Source organism: Poeciliopsis prolifica, unplaced genomic scaffold (genome assembly GCF_027474105.1).
Source record: "Poeciliopsis prolifica strain line A6 unplaced genomic scaffold, Auburn_PproV2 SCAFFOLD006, whole genome shotgun sequence".
NCBI classification, from domain to species: domain Eukaryota; kingdom Metazoa; phylum Chordata; class Actinopteri; order Cyprinodontiformes; family Poeciliidae; genus Poeciliopsis; species Poeciliopsis prolifica.
This window is the reverse complement of record NW_026562381.1, coordinates 5620632-5640985: the sequence shown is the minus strand read 5'-3', so window position 1 is coordinate 5640985 and position 20354 is coordinate 5620632. Positions and strand designations below refer to the sequence as shown.

Sequence of the window (20354 nt, the reverse complement as noted above, 5' to 3'; positions counted from 1 at the left end):
TAGTTTAGCATCCAAAAATACCTTAGTATGTATTGATAGACTCTGTGGAAACTGTCTTAGCACCAAAGCAGAAGCTAATATCTACTGACTTCCTTCTCTCCATTCTGGGGATTTAGCAAATTAGCACCAAGGAAAATCCAAATTCAGGACTGACTTCTTTGCAAACAGCATATCAAGTAGCATTGTTCATAGGTAATTCACCTTCCCACGCTGCATTCCCTGTCAAATAGTTGAGATTTGCTATATCTGAACCAACAAATAGGGAAGTTGGTTTTGGGTTTTTGCTGTTTCTCTCAGCACTTAATTGTCTAACTTCTGTTATTTTGCAGAGACAAGTCAACATCCTAAATGTGCTCCAGTTTTGTGTAATTTCTCTCTTTCTGTTGGAAATGATGATAGTTGCCTTAAAAACCTCCCCAGGATGATTAACAGCAACACTTCAGCAATCTGCCTTAACACTGTTCTAACACACACCAATATTCTCCTAACCATAAAACTTGTCACACTTTTTTTGATCTTGATGAGGATCAATTAATTTACAAAATTTGCATATCACCATCTTGCTATAGGACTATTGCTCAAGGGTGTAGATGGTTTCTCTTATACATTGACCAGGTTGACTATCATTCAGCCCTGACTGTAAGTGAAAGTCTGTTCTTTTGGTTCTGTTAGACGCCTGCCCCTCAAGACCTTCAACATGTGCAAGATGTATTACATCAGATGGATTTGGAGCATTTGTCCCACAATGGCCCCTTCCTATCTACATCTTAATCTGTCATGTCGAAATTCAGATAGACTGGATACTTTTGTCTTAATCAGGGTATTTTTAAGTTCTTGGCTCAAGGTAAAAGCAGTGATGATGGGGTGTAATCACCATCACAGTGTAAGATTGTGGCAATTTACTGACCTGGGATTAACCTCTGAAATAAGATTATCATCTCAGTACAAACTTCAGAAGTTGACTGCTCGATCTGTAACCACAAGTTAGGATTATAAAACCGCTGATTGACATTTTGCTAAATTAATTTTATTCCTGGAGATTATTTATATGAAAGATATTCTATTAAATATCTTCAGGTACAATAATTTAAACAAGTAAAAGGGGAAGGAATAAAGAGTCTGGGGACTGGATTTGCCAATGGAAACATACTTGCCTAACCACAGTGAATGGCTGTCACCGGTAGGCAGCTGACTTCCTTCTGCAAATTTCCAATAGCTCTTTTTCCTGGCTAAATGATGTCATTTATTCTGCAACCACCTTCCAGTTCATACGCTGCCAGATATAGACATATGTTGCTGCCATATTCCTACCGTGCTTTAGGTGTGACACCCAACTCGACTGCAGTTATCTCTCATTTATCCTGACAGTATTCCTCAAGCTTTGCTTGATTCCAGTAAATCTGGAGGAGATGCTGACGTTTCTTTGCACTCTTGGAGCACATTCCTCTCCCGTTGAGTCACTGCCTCCATAAAAAGAAGAAGGGGATGGGGGTATAGTTTGTTCATGAAGAAAATGCTGCAGGATTGCAGCATTTTCTTTTCTTCTTTTTTTTAGCCGATTCAGATCTCTGTAAAAAATAAAATTAAATTAAGAAACGGAAACTTTCAACACTCTTAGTTGCAATGTTGTCCCTGTTATTTAGCAGCCGCTGTCCCATAAAATCACAAAAATGTACCACCTTAACTTTAACTGCTTGAAACAACTGACATTTACATGCCTTTCGCGTACCTGCCAAGATATAGTATTCCTCGACTAAATCTGTCGACCCACGCAATGTAAGCAGATATATCTGAACTATTTGCACTTGGACAACGAGGATTGGAGAGGCTAAAGCAACAGCTGCCAGGTGTTATGTGATATGTGCAAGCGTCAGGAGGCTAAGAAGACGCGTCATGAAGCTGCATGGAGACGTATGACGCTTGGAGAGTCGATGCCCGAGATTGGAAAAACTCCTTCGACTGGTTTCTAACCAAAGCACTGGGGTCAGAAGAGTGTCAAAGGGATCATTTGTGTATAGTTTAGGTGTCTGTTTTGTGTTTTCTAAGGATTAACTGGAGTCTCCGTGATGAGTTCAGGGGACTGAGGTAAAGGTCAAAAGTTGTGAACAACGGAGGTTGTTGATTTTCCCAAGACAGTAAACAGGTTGTGACATCACATCCTGCACAAAAGCGAAACGTCGAGGAGGAAGGTGCACACACACACACAACCAGAGGTCTAGCCTTGTAGCCTGCTTCCGTCCTGAGTATGGAAACAATAGTATTGAAATGCAGCCACAGCGCTCTCTGTGTGGCAGAAGGCAGCTACAGTTCAGAAAAATACAGCAGCTGGCTTCATATCAAAACCAAATATTTTCTCCATGCTCTCAGTCCCTCTGCTGGAGCTAATGGCTTTTGTAGACAAAGCGACTTATAGCACCCCAAGCCACTTATCGGCCCGGCAGTTCCAGCAGCCTGTTCACAGCGGCTCTGATCAACAGCCGTATTAGCTGCTTGTTGACTGTCACACACACTTTGCCTGGATTAATTTAATTTGAAGTGATACAGACAGCTCGCTCACTTGGATTGCTCCTCGGAAGGAGGATCAGCTGAGGACGAGGTGTTTTAATCTGTTGCCATGGCGACCAGCCTAATGATGACTCGTGTTGCTGAAGAAGCTTTTCCTGGAACTGACATCATTTATGACAGTAGATAATTGTTTGTGTCAATCAATACTGTTATCAATCAACAATAGCAATCATACTCAAATTCCAAACTTCCATTTACCAAAATCTCAAACATTAAAACAAAGCAAAAATAAATAAATAAATATTTATTTGCAATGTTGAGTTTCCATTTTAGAGTTTCCATAGATGCTTTTTATGTTATGCAGACCTCAGATCATGAGGAAAACATCTGTGTTGCCAAATATTATGCTTTAGTTTGACCAGTGCCTTAATATCACATTAATTAATATATTAATAAAACTGGTGTGTTTTGAATGAACATAACAAACCAATATGGTTGGTCTCTTACCTGAATTTATAAGCAGCACATACTGATTATAGCAACATTTAGAAACAACCAGATATTAAATGACCTCACTGAATTTATAACTCCGCCGTGTGATCTACAAACACTGGCTGGTGATATTAAAAGAAAGATCTTATTTAAACAGCTTTATATAAATTCAGTTCCAACATCCAGTTCAACATTCTCAACAAGAGAAGTAATAATAAAATCATTGTTTTTCCTGTGTGAATCTTAATTTTTCTGTATAAGGAATTCAGGCATGAAACTAACTTTCGACATGGAGCTCATTTGATCTGGTTTTTGATCCCTGTAATGCCATCCCTAGCTCTGGTCTCAGCTGAAATATTTCATTTCTTTTTAAAATGTTTTTCACCAGTAAAAACAGAAATGTTTGATACTAAGCTTGCACTGGCATCAGTTTAGGACTGGAATATGTTTGTTATTAGAAAAACCTGTATAGAAATTTGGAAACATCAACATGTTATATTAATCAACTAATCCTGCTGACCACATGGATTCAAGCACTTTTGTGTCATCAGGTGTCCTGCTATTATTTATTTTGAACTACACAATATTATACTTGTGCAGATAATTACTTTCACTAATTTAGCAGCTAGGTTTCACTGTATAAATTGGCAATGATTTCATAATATTTGCTTTGCAAGCTAAATTCTAGAATCCATGAACTCTTTTAGGAATTGCATAATCACTTCGATTTCAACATTGAGTATGAATGGTTATAAACATGGCAACCTTAAAAAGTCAGAAAAGTCTTAGATAGGTGACTCACTGTGGTGATGAGTCACTTAAGATTAGTGTTATGGTTTCTGGTTCTCTTTTTGGGATGAAGAATGTTTTACTGATCGCTCTGTTTGTGTCATTTGTTTTGCTTCTGGAATTCAGCTGTGTTTATTCTCGATGCGCATGTTAGCCACTTCTGTTCTGACCAGAAAAACCCTGGATGCATTACAAGCTTCAGGTCAAATTTCTGTTTATTATCATAAAGCCAGGCTGTTATGCGAGGTTCCAGTAAACTACCTCAAATCCCATTTTCTGAGGAATCCCCTTTCTCTTCCTGAAAGAGACTCCGGGGGTCTCCAAACCCAATGATAATCTTAAGTTTTGTTGACGTTCGTTGGGAAAGTTTCCTTTTGCTTTTTGATCACAGGGAAGTCAGAATTAGTGTATACAGCTTAACAGCAGCCATAGCACTCGCAGTAGATTTTCTTTGCTTTTGCCCTGGAGCTTTATTTAACAACTATTACTGAGTTTTGTATATCATTCCATTTAGCTTTATTCTACATAATTTTTTTGCTGTACTTTTTTTATAACAAGATTATGTTAATATTTGTTTGAACAGAAATTTTTGAAACAGAGGTTGATAGGCCACAGAAAACCCAATGATTGCACTCATGAAAGCAGCTCTTCCTTTGTCACGGACTTATTTTTTCGGGGAAAAAAATCCTATTCTTGAAATCAATGCAACATATAATCACAACTAATGGATCTGAAAATGATTCAAGATGACATTAGTTTTCTGTTATTTCATTTTTAGCAACATTTTCTCAAACTCATTGGAAATAATTAGCATATTACACTTAAATGGCCATTTTTCAATACCAAAATATTTGGCCATGTATCCACATCATGTTTTCATTTTGAATTATTTTGTTTGTTGTTAAGAAAGTCGATTTTGTGGTGCGACTGACTGACTGACTGACGGACAAGTCTTCTGTTTTTTCAATTATCTTTTTCAGCGTTGATATTCACCAGATATTCAACAGATGCTTGAATCTGGCTTTTACCAGCTGATGCTGATTTCCCGTTTTCTTCAAGGTCCAACCGGCTGATTTGGATTTTCTTTGTAAGGACTATAACACAAACAAAAACAAGCTCATCTGTGTTCCCGTTGTCTTCGTTCAACTGTGAAATGTAACAAACATCGACTACAAAGGAAAACAGTGATCAAAATTGTTTTGATCCAAAGGAAAATGAAAAGATTGTAAAATCATTCACAGTTGTGCACCAAAGCATTAAATTCATAACTCTCGTGTGATTTTTAACTCAAAACAAAGATGATATCCACTTTTAAGCATGTTTTCCCTTCATGATCTTCCAGTAACAATTGTGATAAAGAGACTAAGTTCTCTCTTCTAAAGTAAAGTTTTACAAGCCAGTGCAAGAATGTTACCCTTATTTTCTGAAATTTATTCATCTATGCGGACTGAATAATATTTAATTCACTTTCACTCTGACCTCCCACTTTTTCCTCTCTCTTCTCTGATTCTTTTTGTTTGGAATTTCCAACACAAGAAAAAGAGACTTTCTGTGGCCACTGTCTAAATGTTGTTGTTTTTTTAATCTCCTTTTAATAAAGACCCCCAACAGTACAGTTTTTCAAGCAGCTGATGTTTTCCACAGCTGTGTACACACGGGTTGTTTATGGTTTTATCTTTGCTCTTCATAATTTATGTATTCACACAGATTCCTGTGGAGAGTTGGAAGAGATGAACTTTATGTTTACAGGAGGTGAAAATGCCTCTCAAGGCTTTCAGATCTCAGCCTGCTCTCCCTCCTCAGGTGCTCAGTATTTACTCTACAAGCCATATGCGCATCATTAAGAAGTGAAAATACCTCCAGGCTTTCAGAGATGTCCCCAAATCCCACAGAGCAACTCTCCGTAACGAGGCTGAACTTGTGTTTATGTTTGGAATATAGATTAGGCAGTTTAGTGTGCCATTCGAGGAAGGATTATAAAAGGCCAGCTCAAGCAAGGCAGATGTATGAAATGCTTTTTTTTTTTTTTTTCCTGCATTGCAGTTCATTTTCATCTGCTATTGATTAAAATCCAACCCCACAGGGCCTAGCTTGGCCTGTTTCATCACCCGTTCTGGGAGGAAAAAAATGTTTGGATTTCTGCTGAAAATAGCACTTCTCCTCGCTCAAATTCCACTGACTGACTGCCTGACTGCTGCGCACCTTAAAATAGATCCCTCAGTGTGGAGATTAAATCTATAGGTGTCCAAATCCCCAGGAAGGACGACTAAGAGATCGGGTTTCAGAGACATCAAGCTATTTCATGTGTTCTCCTCTGAAGTGGGTTGATGTGACAGAACCAAAGGAAATGCAAAACATTTTTTGAACACATTGGCTTGAATTAAATGAAGCAGGAAAAGTGTGGACAAACTCTCATGATACCAATTGGCCCAGTGTAGATGTTCCACTACATGTTGAGTCTGACACAATAAATCACTGGATTGCATCAGAAAACTGGAGCCATAATGCCATTCAGATGTTTCTATTTCCAGCTCGTGGTGGCACAACGCGTACTTTAAAGCAATTCTAATGAAATAAGTGTATCTTTTACTTCCTCCCTTTCCAGGCTCTCCATCCCTCAGTGGGACGGGAACGGTAACCATCCTAGTGGATGATGTCAACGATAACATCCCTGTTTTTACCGCCTCCACCTTCCACACTACCATCATGGAGGACGCCCCAACAGGAACGGACGTGCTTCTGGTCAACAGCTCTGATGCAGATGTGGGCAACAATGGCGTTATAAGGTAGACCAATAAAAAATGCACTTATATTGTGACTATACAGCCCAGCTATGGGGAATAGTAAGTACACGCCTGACATCAGTGATGACTTCAAAAAAGCCATTGTGTCTACACATCAAACTACTAGTGGTTTTGAGGTCATGTCCAGAATAGTAGACGTTATTGAAGATTATTCAGAAGTGTAAAATATTTAAGAAAGCATCATATATTGTAATGAAATTCAATTTGAGGTCAGTCAGTTCAATGTTCTGAGAAACAGCATGACTTGTTTGGAATAGACTAGGAAGATAAAATAAGTACAGCTGCATATCTTTGGTTTTCATAATTTTATCTGAATGAACCACAGGAAGGACAAAAATGGAAAAATTTCCTTTGGACGCAAAAGAGCGAAGTAAAGATGATCAACCATTATTTTGCCCCATATTTTGAGAAAATCTAAAGTTTCGTGAAGCACAGTGGTGAATGGACTCATGGTTTGGCCTTGTTTCACAAACAGAGTAGTTGAACTTTCCTACATAAAAAAATATTATACAGTCAAATGTAACATAACCTCTGCAAGTTGAAGTTTAGTTTAAAGAATAAGAGCTCCCAATACAACATCGAGTCAATAATAGAATGACAGAAAATGCTAAGAATCAAGGTGTTGAAATGCTCCAGTCAAAGGCTTGACCTTGGGATGTACATAGTTTTTTTCATGACTGGAAACCTTTTCTTACTTTCAATGAATCAGCACAGACACTGTTTAGATTTGACAATGATGTGCTTGTTGCAGTAACGTTACCGTCATTCTGAAAGACAACTATATTACATGGCCATAGATTACAAGGAATCGTTTTCAGTTTGATTTTATTGCAAACAGATTGCCTCTGGAATTTATGTTTCCAAACTTCTTTTATTATGTCATCTTAGTCCAGATCATGACTCAGTTTTACCTTTTTTTTGTTAGGTTTATGACACTCTGGGGTGACTGCAGTTCATGACAGTGGTTCAGTTTTCAGAGTTCTAGTGAAAAAACAATGTTTTTGTTTAGGCTGTTATTTCCAAGCTTGGATGAAAATTGTGTTTATAATCATAGCTTCTGCCATGTGGGGGGAGACTTCTAAGAGTCTTTGGCTTGATCTCTCTAAAGACGGACGCTGACTCAGGTCCAGCCCCTCCTCTTTCCTCAGCAACCCCACTGAGTGCACATTGGGGGTACCACAGCGTGTTCCAGTTTCCCAAAACACAGTAATGAGGATGTTAATTGTTGATGACAGTAGGAGATGGTGCCCATCAGGGGTTCGAGGCCTTTTATAGAGTCCAGAACCGGTTACCTTCACTTGTTAGTTTCCATTCTCACAACTCATCTACACATAAAACTTGAACTCAAACACATGCATCTGTGGACAGCTTATATTGGTGAGAATATCTAAATAAGCTTTTCATGAAGCTCACACGTTGTCCTGCCATTTGTAGTGCTAGCTCTGTAGGGAGAGCACTTTTCAAAATATGTTCCAGTGTGAACATGTATGTGTCAGTTTACATTTAAGGTTGGGATCCTGATGGAGATTCAAGAGCTAAAGGATGAAACACCATATTTATTTGAAAACAGAAATGAATGCCCCTCCTTGGTTCACCCTTTATGTCATAAAGGAACCATATTTTGGTTGCATTGTAGTACAATTTTCATTGGATTTTCTTTGTAAATTTTTCAACCATGTCTCACTCTTTCATACAAAAATACTGAGACAGGTATTTGTTCCCTTACAGATTTATTTTCTACTTCAGAGAAATCAAATTCTACAATTAGATACAGCTAACCAGAATAAATTCAAAATGATTTTATATATCCAAATTGAGCTGGAAGTATTTGCTTTCTAAACCTATTAATTTGTGAAGGCAGCTGGAATACAGTGTAATAACTATGAATGAGCAATGAGATGGTTTTTAAGCATTAATGGTCAAATTAAACTCACACCAATATGCCTCAATTAGATCTAAGTCCTGTCTTTGACTAGGCCACTCTGAACCTTTATTTTATTTTAGCCATTGCTGAAAAACTTGCTGTTTTGTTTTGCAGTGGTTTTAGATCAAACTTCCAATTAGTTCCTCTTTTGTCTGTATTTTGCCAAATCTTGTGGGTCATCATAGTTCGGGGGGGTTGGCAATGTGGTTTGCACTTGGAAACTTTCCCAAGATGCTATTTTCCATTAACTCTTACCTAAGGCAGATGAGGTTTGTTGCGGTTAAAAATGTTGTTCTAGTTTCTTCCACAACCTTCTTGGCGAGTTGTTAATGTGCTTTTTGAGTAATTTTAGTTGCCTGGCAACTCCTGGCATGATTCATCAATGTTTCCACTGTGGTTTGCTGGAATACCAATGCCTTAGTAGGCTTTGTAACCCTTACTACTGACAGATATCCATGATTTTTTTTCTCATTTGTTTTTGAATTTCTTCATTACAAAGCATAAGATGTTACTTTTTGAGCCTTTGAGGCTACTTTATGTTGACAGACATGTTAACTTCTACAGGACAGTAACTGAGCCTTGGTATGGCTAGTGAAGTAGTCTCAAAATGTGATCGATAACTGTTAATTCATGATATAGGAAGGGCAGCATAGGGCCTGGTTCGGATAGTTTTTTCCCATAATATGGGGAATCATTATATAAAAACTATTTTCTGTTTACTCAGGTTACATTTGTACTAAAATTTATTTTGAGATTCAAGAAGATTTAGGTATGACATAAAAACATGAGAACTTTGTCATGGGGCAAGTGCTTTTCACAATAGATTTGTTCAAAAAAACACTCTGAACTTATTGTGACTCCTTGAACAATAAATCAGAAACTGTATCTGTATCTGATGTGACTGGATGCTTATGTATAGTATTTAACTTGATTCAGTCAACCGGTTATACATAATATCTCTTTTAATTGAAATATTTGACCTGTCATAACTCATTTTAACACATAATTAAAACCCAAAGCAACTCCACAATTCAGAAGCGAATAGGTGTTTTGCTAGTAAACATGATACTATTACAGCTGATATCTGATATTTTTGTTTTCTACAGCTACAGTCTAAGTGGGGGACATGGCCAGTTCTCTATCAACCCTGCAACAGGGCAGATTATTACCAGCTCTCTCCTGGACCGAGAGGAGAGGGACAATTACCAGCTGCTGGTTGTTGCGACAGATGGAGGGCAGCCCCAGGGCTTGTCGAGCTCCGCCACCGTGTCCGTGACGGTGGCCGACATCAATGACAATCCTCCACGCTTCCATCATCACCCCTACGTGACCCACATCCCTGCCTCCACTGCAACAGGTTAGTTAGGGGCTCTAAAATATTACACTGTTCACCTGGTACATCTGTTTGCTCCTCAAATCTGGTTGACATGGTTATAAAAATAATCTATCACTAAAAATATAATATATTTCAGAAATTTAAGTCAAAAGATTGTAGCTGAAAATGAAAATGTGAAATTCAGTTTCTCAAAACATTAGACCAAAACAAAGATATTTACTACATAAATCTTATATACACAATCACGAGGGAGATTGCTATATTTCCAGTCGTCCTGTAGTCATGGATGACCTTCACATGGAGGGTAAAAGGTCTTTGTTATGCGACATGTTCATTGCATAGACGCACATTAACATGTCTGTTGATGTTTATCTGAGAACATTAACAGAAAGTTAGAGGAACCCTAAGTGGCAAATGCTTCTAGTGGCCATGCATGCAAACTTTGAAGCTTTTATTGCGTTTTGTAAATGAGCTACAATCAGACCCTATAATTGCAAGTTTAAAGGAGAAAAAAAATGCTGAAACACAAAGGGAGTGAATTACTTTAGTTTGGTTTAATGCATTCTTCCCACAAGATTTAAACGAAGCCTGGAAGTCTTTTTGCATTGAATACAATGAGTGAAAGTGGACAATAGTCCCTCTATTTTTATGTATAAACTGCACATGTAGAGAAGAACCTGTGAACATTTGAACATTTTAAAATAAGAAGTTTCAGAATGTTTTGGAATATGTTTCAAGCTAAACATTCTGTGGGGAAATCATAAATATTCAAGTACTGTAACAACATAATAGGTTTTAAATGCTTATTCAGCAATATACAGTCCAACTTTCCTCGGCTCGTTTAAACTTTCAATGACATTTCTAATCCCAGGTAAGACTGAGCAATGGAATTCCAAGAACTTTATTTCTTCAGTCTTATTGCTAAATAACAAATAACTATGTAGAATGTATTTAATTGTATTTTTTATGAGATTAATTACATCTATTTTGTATTATTTTTAAATAAACTGTTGGAGAGGGTGAGACATGAAAATTATGTTAAAGAATTTTCAACAATGATCAAGTGGCTGTATTGCTTATGCATTGGTACCCATATTTACAAGAATTTAAACTTTCATTCTCCTCTGTTGATGTTTCATTTGTTTGTTAGGGTTAAACATATATATTTATATATTTTTTTCTTTTTTTTGTCTTCAGGGTCCCTGGTTTTTGCTGTTACCGTCACTGATGAGGACTCCGGCTCTAATGCCCAGCTGCACTATTCCTTGATGGTCGGAACTCAGAGAAGTTCAAGATCGATCCAGTAAGAGGCGCCATCACTGCCAATGAGAGGCTATCTGGAAGTTCAGAGGTTACCCTGACAGTTCGCGTAAAGGACGGTGGAGCTAACCCAAAAATGGATACGACCACAGTGACAGTGCGATTTGTTACGGGAGGAAACTTTCCCATCATCAAGCTGAAGGAGCGGGCGTTTACTTTTCTGGAGAATCAACCTACCAACCACATTGTCACAACAGTGACAGGGTCTTCTATGAGGGGTGGACCATTGTCATACTACATAGCAAGTGGCAACCTTGATTATGCCTTTCACATAGATCAGCTCTCAGGCGAGTTATCCATCAGACATCCGCTGGATTACGAGCACATTTCCAAATACGTTTTATGGATTGAAGCCAGAGATCAGGGTTTCCCCCCTTATTCTTCATATGAGAAAGTAGAAATAAATGTTCTGGATGTGAATGACAACCACCCAGTGTTTGATAAGGATCCCTTTCATGCTGAGATACTGGAGAACCTATCACCACAGCGTGTCCTGATGGTCACCGCCGTTGACTTGGACAGTGGCAATAATGGACAGCTGGAATATGCTATAATCGAGGGCAACAAGGAGAACAGTTTCAGCATCAACCGAGCCACTGGTGAAATACGAACCACTAGGCCACTGGACCGAGAGAAAGTAGCGCTTTATGCACTAAAAGTGAAAGCCACTGATCGAGGTTCACCACCAAAAAACACAGCAGTTAAGGTGCTAATTAATGTGCTGGATGTGAACGATAATGCTCCCAGGTTTTCCAAGATATTCAGTGCAACAGTGGCTGAAAATGCCCCTGTTGGCTTCACCGTTACCAGAGTCACAACCACAGACGAAGATGCAGGTTCAAACGCCGTTAGCCGCTACTCTGTTACAGATGGCAGCCTTCCATTCAGTATTAATCCAAGCACAGGGGACATAACTATCAGCAGGCCACTTAATAGAGAAGACACAGATCACTACATCATTAAAGTGTCTGCTCATGACTCTGGCTGGACAGTAAGCACAGACGTAACAATATTTATAACAGACATTAACGACAACGCTCCCAGGTTCAGCCGTCCATCTTATTACTTGGACTACCCGGAGCTCACAGAGGTTGGTTCTCTGGTCACACAGGTCTTGGCCACAGATCCAGACGAGGGAGTCAATGGCAAAATTTTCTACTTCATTCGATCCCAGTCAGAGTACTTCAGAATCAATGCCAGCTCTGGAGATGTGTTCATCAAGCAGCAGTTAAAGTATCAGAACTCAACTGGTGCTGCCAGTGTAAATATAAACCGGCACAGCTTCATTGTGACAGCCTCAGACCGAGCAGTGAAGCCTTTAATGAGTGAAACAACAGTGATTGTAAATATAGTAGACAGTAATGATAACCCTCCTGAGTTTGATTCAACCACTTACTTCACTCCCGTCACTAAAAGTGTCAAAGTTGGCACCAGACTAATAAAAATCACAGCTTATGATAAGAAAGATTTTGGCCTTAACTCTGAGGTTGAGTACCTGATAACAGGAGGGAACAGCTCCAGTAAATTCAAACTAGACAAAATAAGTGGGTGGATTACAGTTGCTGCTTCCCTCACGTCTGATATAAATAAGATTTTCCTCATTGACATCACTGCGAGGGACAAAGGAAATCCTCCCTTGTCTGCACAAACAACAGCGAGAATTGTAGTGACAGAAGAAAACCATCACACACCAGAGTTCTCACAAAGCCAAATTTCAGCCACAGTACCTGAAAGCCTCGCTGTGGGAACAGCAATCAGAACTCTCTCTGCCAGAGACAAAGACAAAGAAATGAACGGCCTTATCACTTACAGTATAACCTCAGGCAATGATAAGGGTTTGTTTACATTGAACAGTAAAACTGGTGTGTTATCCTTAGCTAATTCTTTAGACTATGAAGAGCAGCACCAACATGAACTAAGAGTTTCAGCTACTGATGGTGGCTGGATTGCAAAATCAAGTTATGTCTCAGTCACAGTACAAGTTACTGATGTAAACGACAACCCTCCTGTTTTCGATCCCGATGAGTATTTCCCATCTGTGCAGGAGAACGTCCCCAGTGGCACCACTGTGCTCAAAATGAATGCTACAGATCGGGATTCAGGATTAAACGCTGTCATGGCGTATGTGATTCAGTCATCAGATAGCGATCTGTTTGTTATCGACCCAAACACGGGCACTATCACCACCCAGGGATTTTTGGACTACGAGGCAAAGCAGGTTTACCATTTAACAGTGAAGGCTTTCAATGTCCCTGATGAGGAGCGCTGCAGCTTCGCCAACATCAACATCCAGCTTAAGGGAGCCAACGAATACGTTCCTCGCTTTGTTTCCAAACAGTACTACTTTGAGATCTCAGAAGCTGCTCCAAGAGGCACAGTTGTCGGGGAAGTGTTCGCCAGTGATCGGGACCAGGGAGAGGATGGAGTGGTTTATTATCTCATATTTGGAAGAAGCAGAAAGAAAGGTTTTGGCATCAACAAGAAGACTGGTCAGATTTATGTCACAGGTTCTCTGGACCGTGAGAAAGAAGAAAAGGTTTCCCTGAAAGTGTTGGCAAAGAATGCAGGAAGCATCCATGGGGCAGATATTGATGAAGTGTTTGTTAATATCACTATTCTTGATGCCAATGATCCCCCTGTTTTTACCCAAGACCTGTACGACGTGCAGGTCAGTGAAGGTCTACCCCCTGGTGGGCTTGTCACCTTTGTAAGTGCTGAGGATTCAGACTCTGTCCCCAGTTGGAGCAGGTTTTCTTACTCCATTGATCCTGAGCTCAACAAAAATGTGTTTACAATAAATCCAAAAACAGGTCAGGTGTCTGTAGCTGCGCAGCTGGACAGAGAAACAACTCCTGTCTATAATCTGACAGTTCTTGCAGTTGACACGGGCACACCTCCTGCCACCGGAAGCGCGACCATCATTGTGAATTTGGAAGACATCAATGACAACGGTCCAACATTGATGACCACCTACACTGAGGTGATGGAGAACCAGAGAGCAGGCTCTTCAGTCACAACCCTGACATCCTCAGATCTGGATCTACCTCCCAACCAGGGCCCTTTCCTCTACAGTCTTCTGAGTTCTGGCTCTGCCAACAGCTACTTCAGTCTCAGTTCAGCTGGTATCCTGACCACCAGCCGGGAGATTGACAGAGAACAGATTAGTGACTTCTATCTCTATGTGGTGATCAAGGACTCTGGTGTGCCTCAGATGTCCTCCACTGGAACGGTTCATGTTAAGATAAATGATCAGAATGACAACCCTTCAGAGTCACGGTCCATGGAAATCTATGTCCACTATTTCGGAAACACATTTTCTGGAGGTTCTTTGGGAGATGTTAGACCTCAAGATCCTGACATCCATGATCGGTTCCACTGCTCCCTTATTCCTCCATCATCTGGTCTGTTTGCTATCCCAACAGGAACATGTAACCTCAACTCTAAAGCCCGCTCAACAGACGGAACATTTGAACTAACCATTCGCAGCAGTGATGGTGTCCATGGATCGGTTAGTAGCACAGCCAAAGTTTTCTTTATGGGTTTCAACAATGCCACTGTAGACAATAGCATCCTCATCAGACTGCACTCTGATGGAGTCAAAAGCTTTCTCACCAATCACTACCTCAGCTTCTTACGCATTGCCAACTCTCAGCTAGCAGGACTAGGCACAGGGGTGCTGCTTTATGGAGCATTTGAGCTCAACAATCAGACTTTCCTGATGGCAGCTGTGAAACGGGGCCATGGACAATACGTGAACCCCAGCGGCGTGGCCACATTCTTTCAGAGTATCAAAGACATTTTATACAGACAGAGTGGGGTGCAAATAGATGCAGTAGACCATGATCCATGCACGCACAATCCATGCCAGAACGGAGGCAGCTGCAAGCGGCGTCTCAGTGTCGGGCCTGATATGAAGACAGAAGAAAGTGTCCCTGTGATCCTCGTTTCCAACCACCCCCTGCAGCCGTATGCCTGCGGCTGCAGGCCGGGATACGCAGGAGCCCTGTGTGAGATGGACATTGACGAGTGCCAGCCATCGCCTTGCCACAATGGTGGCACCTGCCACAATCTGGTTGGGGGGTTTTCCTGCACCTGTCCTGAGGGATTCACCGGTATGGCCTGTGAGAGGGATGTCAACGAATGCCTTTCCAATCCCTGCAAGAATGGGGCGCTGTGCCAGAACTTCCCCGGTGGCTTCAACTGCCTCTGCAAGTCTGGGTTTGCAGGTATTAATCACACAGAGGTCACTTTTTGTGTCTTTTCCAGCTGTTTACAGAAGTATTCGTACCCTTTGACTGTTTTCACATTTATACGTCAAAACAATATCACTCTTTATATGTTATTCCAATTTTATGTCCCATAGAAAATACAGCATTATGGTGAAATAAAAGAAAAAAATATGTATGATTTAAAGTAAGACTTTTTTCTTTCCCTACCTATTTCAGTCTGATACTCAGAAAAGTATATTTGAATATGAAGATATACAAAACTGAGTGAGGGATACCAAAAACGATTTGCAGTTGTAATTGTAGCATTGTAAATGAAAATCCATGCCACACTTTTCAGATTTTGATTTGTCAAAAATAAGGCTTAATATTTGTGTTGAAAGATGTTGATTTTTATTTCAAGTCAATTTGTAAACCAATTTTAATGAACACAATGAGACAACTAATGAATTGTTAATACATTACTAGAGCAGTCATCCTATAAAGAAACCATAGCTGTCAAAAGGAACAATTTATTTCACAAAATAAAATGTAACCACAAATTATTCAAACAACACAAAGTGAATAGTCATAATGTCCTTTAAAATAAACAACTTTATTGTGATCTGTGATATAGAAAATAAATAAAATGTACTGGAGTAGGTGGCTAGGCTATGATAGTGCGAAAAACATACAAAGGTGTGGATACTTTTGCAAAGCACTGTATATCTTTAGTATGGTCACCCACATTCAAAATATTTGCTTCTTATTGTTTCCAGTAGATGTCGTAGTCACTTATTTTGGTTTCTAGTTGGGGAGTATCAGCTGTGATTCATATCAGCCTGCAGTGTTTGCTTTAATAAAAAAGGATGATACAAAGCTGACCTTTGTCAGAGATCCAGTCTTCGCCACAAATACAGTTTGCTGGTGTTTCATTTCCATTTGTGCCTTCATGCACTGGCAGTTCTGACCACACACAGACACAAGGATTTCTTCTCTGACCAAATTACACAAAGAGAGATTTTCTCATCATGGATTTTTTATTTGGCTTCATTATGAGTTATTTGACAAATGAGAAGCTTTATAAAAGATCCAATCAGGCTTCTTAATTTGGAAATGTAATGAACACAGTGCATTATTGGCCTGAATTAAAGGGGAGTGGATTTTAAGTGGAAATAGTTTGAACAGCCATTTGGATCCTGTGTGATGTTTAACCTCTTGCTGCAGCATCTGAAAGACATTTTGAAAGCATTCTGTGCAGGCGCTTTGCCCAAAGTGAAGTCATTACTGTCCCTTTTTATTATGACGATAAAAAATGGCCACAAATCTAGAAGTTTTATCAAGATGGACTACTCTCATTCAGAAATGAACTTAGTGACCTACAGTAGTTTTGTGCCCTCCCTTTGAACTCTTAACTTCCTGTACTCCACAACTGGATTTTGGCAGCTAAATCCATCTCCATTAAGCAACATGTCTCAGGATTTACAGCATTAAATTTACTCCCAGAGTTCACAGTCAGTTTGTTTCTTTTGTACCATGTGCCACGCATCATTTCTGTCTATTGTTTTTATTATCACTGTCACATTCCTTATCAAGATGTTAAACCTTTGCTTGCATCTGTGGCAGCCATCCATGTACATTTCAGCCGTTTGTCTGTCTGCACTGCAATAAATAGCCAAAAAAACAGCTTGCACTAGGTTGTTAAGCCTGAGTGTTCTCCACTCAATGAGATCATTTGGCTTTCCCTAATGAAGTTTGTTGTTTATGAAATTACATTAACAATTTCATAAATAATTGAAATTCCACCTTAGAGGTGAAATTCAGCCTTAGAAACATTAGAACAAGGGTTTTATTAAGCAGGGCGTTTTAAAATGTGCTGATCATTAAACCTCAACTTGTGTTGTACAAAACATGCAACAGATTCCCCATTAACCTTTTAAACAATGGTGAAGCCAAAATGGGAAAGCAGTGTATGTAAAACTAAGTACACCTTTGCTGTTAAAAGCAAAAGTAACAGTGATGTGTTGCCAATCAGTCAGCTTGATTTATTATTGTGAACAATTCTAAAAGCAAGCATTTACATGTACAACTCTATTGCTGATTTGCGGCACACAGGTATGTGTTAGCACAATGCCAAGACAGAAAGACATTAGCAATGACACGTCACTTTTTCTGTAAGGAAGAGCATTTTCATTTTGTCTTCAACTTTGTTTTCCAATTGTATGGTTAGTGCCATTGTAACTTTCCTAGAAATTAAGGCCTTGTAACTTTCCTAGAGAAATTAAGGCCTTGTAACTTTTCTAGAAATTAAGGTGGACATACTTTCTTTTACTTTCCCATTACAATAGACAGCAACATAAGGGTGACTAAATGGTAAAAATATATTTGTGTTGCAGAGCAGTTCTCAGCTGTGCTGTCATGAAGGATATGATAAGATGAAGAACACAGCAACACTTTAAGTGCTTAGAAACAACTTTATTAGACCTGCACATTTCAGCTTGTGGCCTTCGTCAGGGTCATTGAAGGCCACGTTGGTCTACTAAAGTTGTTTCTTAGCACTTCAAGTCTTACTGGAGTCTTCTCTTCATCAGATCTTTGAACTTCTCCATGCATCTTGGAAGTCAGTGAAGCTGTGCCAGAAACATTTTTGGTGTCATGAAAGGCCTCCATAACTCAGTTTTCTGCATTTGTATTGTGTTGTTCACCACACCATCCATTTTAATTTGTGTTGTTCTGTGAACTCAGGCAAAACGTGTGACTCCATCATCAATCACTGTGAGTGTAACCCTTGTTTTAATGGCGGCTCCTGTCAGAATCGGTTGGATGGATATTACTGTCACTGTCCGTTTGGTAAGTAATGAAAGGAAAGCTACAGGAAAAACAAAAGAAAGCAAGATAAATGTTGTTCTAAAACCCTAGATTCCTAAGCAAATGCTGCCACCATCTTCATTTTTCATGCTCTGTACTTTTTGTTTTCCTTAAAAGCCAAAACATCTTGGAAGATGATGATTTGCTTAATGTAGTGTAAGCACAACATTTTGGTCTGTAAATTTCTGTAGATTTTGAATTTGAACCAGTCATCTGTTGTCTATGTTTTCCTCAGGTGTTTTTGGCAAACACTGTGAACTGAACAGCTATGGTTTTGAGGAGCTCTCCTACATGGAGTTTCCCACTCTGGATCCCAACAATAACTATATCTACATCAAGTTTGCCACTCTGATGAGCAACGCCCTGCTGATGTACAACCACGACAATCAGACGGGTGACAAGGCTGAGTTCCTGGCGTTGGAGATCTTTGAGGGCAGATTGCGTTTTTCCTTCAACCTGGGCAGTGGGACCTACAAACTTATGACCATGATTAAAGTTTCAGACGGCCAGTTCCACACAGTCATCGCCAGGAGAGCTGGGATGGTAAGAGGCATTTCTTAGTGCAGCTTTATGATCACTATTAGCTTCGAGTCACCAAAACAGTGATAAAACTGAAAGAACTGTAGTCAACAATGTCAATGTCCTGATCTTTTACAGCTTAAACCTGTACTCACATTTGGCTTTACTCTCTGAAAATGATAATTGAAGCCCCAAACCAGTGATGGCTCAGCTTATAGTTTTTATAGCATGTTATTACATATTACTGGTTGCTGAGATTTATAATACCAGGATTCAAAATGGCCCTGAAAAATGAAAATTGTCTCCTGGGCTCTGAATGAGTGTCTTCTCAATGCCAACAGCACAGTGGCAAAAAGAGGGTAAAGAAGTCAAAGTGGGTTCTGTCAGGTTTCTCCTAACGTTTGCTGCTGCTGGACTTTAGATCTGTCGTTTCCAGCAGTGCAGTGGGGTTTCATAGGAAGCCGGTAAAATCGTTAAATTGTCAGTTTTGAAATGTTGCAGAGTGATGGCCTGGAAAGGAATACGGCCCATATTGAGAACTGTGAGTCTGTGAAAATTGAGGTGTTTGTTCTCTTGAAGAGTGAGTGAGAAATGTCAGGATTGTAACGCCGGGTCTCCAAGGCACCGTAAAGTGATGCTGATGGCCATGTTTGCAGAAGTTGATGCGGGTCGTTTCTGTGGTCGGGCATCAGGTTAGTTTCCAGTTCCTGTTCCTGAGTTATGATGTCAAAAACAGGCAGAAATCACAGACTTCTCTTTGAAGTTTCAGAGTGATCAGACAGAGCTCAGAGGTCATATACGGTGTTGAAATCAAGACTATAAGCATCATGTCTGCAAGCAGAAATGTTTTCAAATTCTCCTGAAACGCATAAAATCATATAAAATAATAAAAGATGTGTTTAAATTTGATTTCAAATGATGCATCAGCAATTTTATTTCTTGCATTGAAAAAAGGTGAAGCTGGTGGAGAAATTTCTTACCATAATTTTAGAATGTGGTTCTCAACTTTTAAAAAATATTAACATTTCTGGTTGTCTATTAACGCATCTCAGCTTCTTAGTGAAGATACAAAAAAATTTTAACTCTTAGCTAGATGTTTCCTCAAAATGATCAGATTTGTCTGTTAATTATAATCTAAGTCATTATTCACAACGTGTTCACAATGAATACCAGTTTAAATATCTAATGAAAGTCTTTGGAAAAAGTAGAAAGATAACAGGCAAAGTTTGGATAGAATTACAAATGTAAAAACGCTGACTGGCTGATTACTTGACAGTAGGGGGGACAGAAACAAGTTGATAAAAGCAAGAACAGTTTGTTTTCAGTTCAAGAAAACTTAAAATGTTTTTTAAGGCCGATTGAAAATGAAGTGTGACAGTTTAGTTTTGGAAACTGTCAAAAAGCATGAACAACAAGCTTTTGATTAAGTGAATTATTTGTCCTAATAAAAGTGGGAAAGCAGATGTAGAACAGCAAAGGCACAATACTAAACTGTGGTTGCTCTGTTAAATTTGGCAGAGGAAAACAATACAACTTTGTCAGCAGTTTTAAATCAGTGTCAGCAGAACACAAAAAACAGCCTTCATATTTTT

The 20354-nt window shown here is 39.3% G+C and overlaps 1 protein-coding gene across 1 annotated transcript in view; it reads left to right on the top strand.

The window, feature by feature from the left end:
* Nucleotides 1-20354, top strand: part of LOC129360770 (protocadherin Fat 4-like) — a 120857-nt gene that overhangs the window by 86040 nt on the left and 14463 nt on the right. Inside the window, 6 exon segments of the mRNA XM_055031173.1 lie at nt 6392-6572; nt 9621-9871; nt 11048-11116; nt 11119-15396; nt 18121-18225; nt 18479-18786. Of these exon segments, the coding sequence (XP_054887148.1) occupies nt 6392-6572; nt 9621-9871; nt 11048-11116; nt 11119-15396; nt 18121-18225; nt 18479-18786 (5192 nt within the window).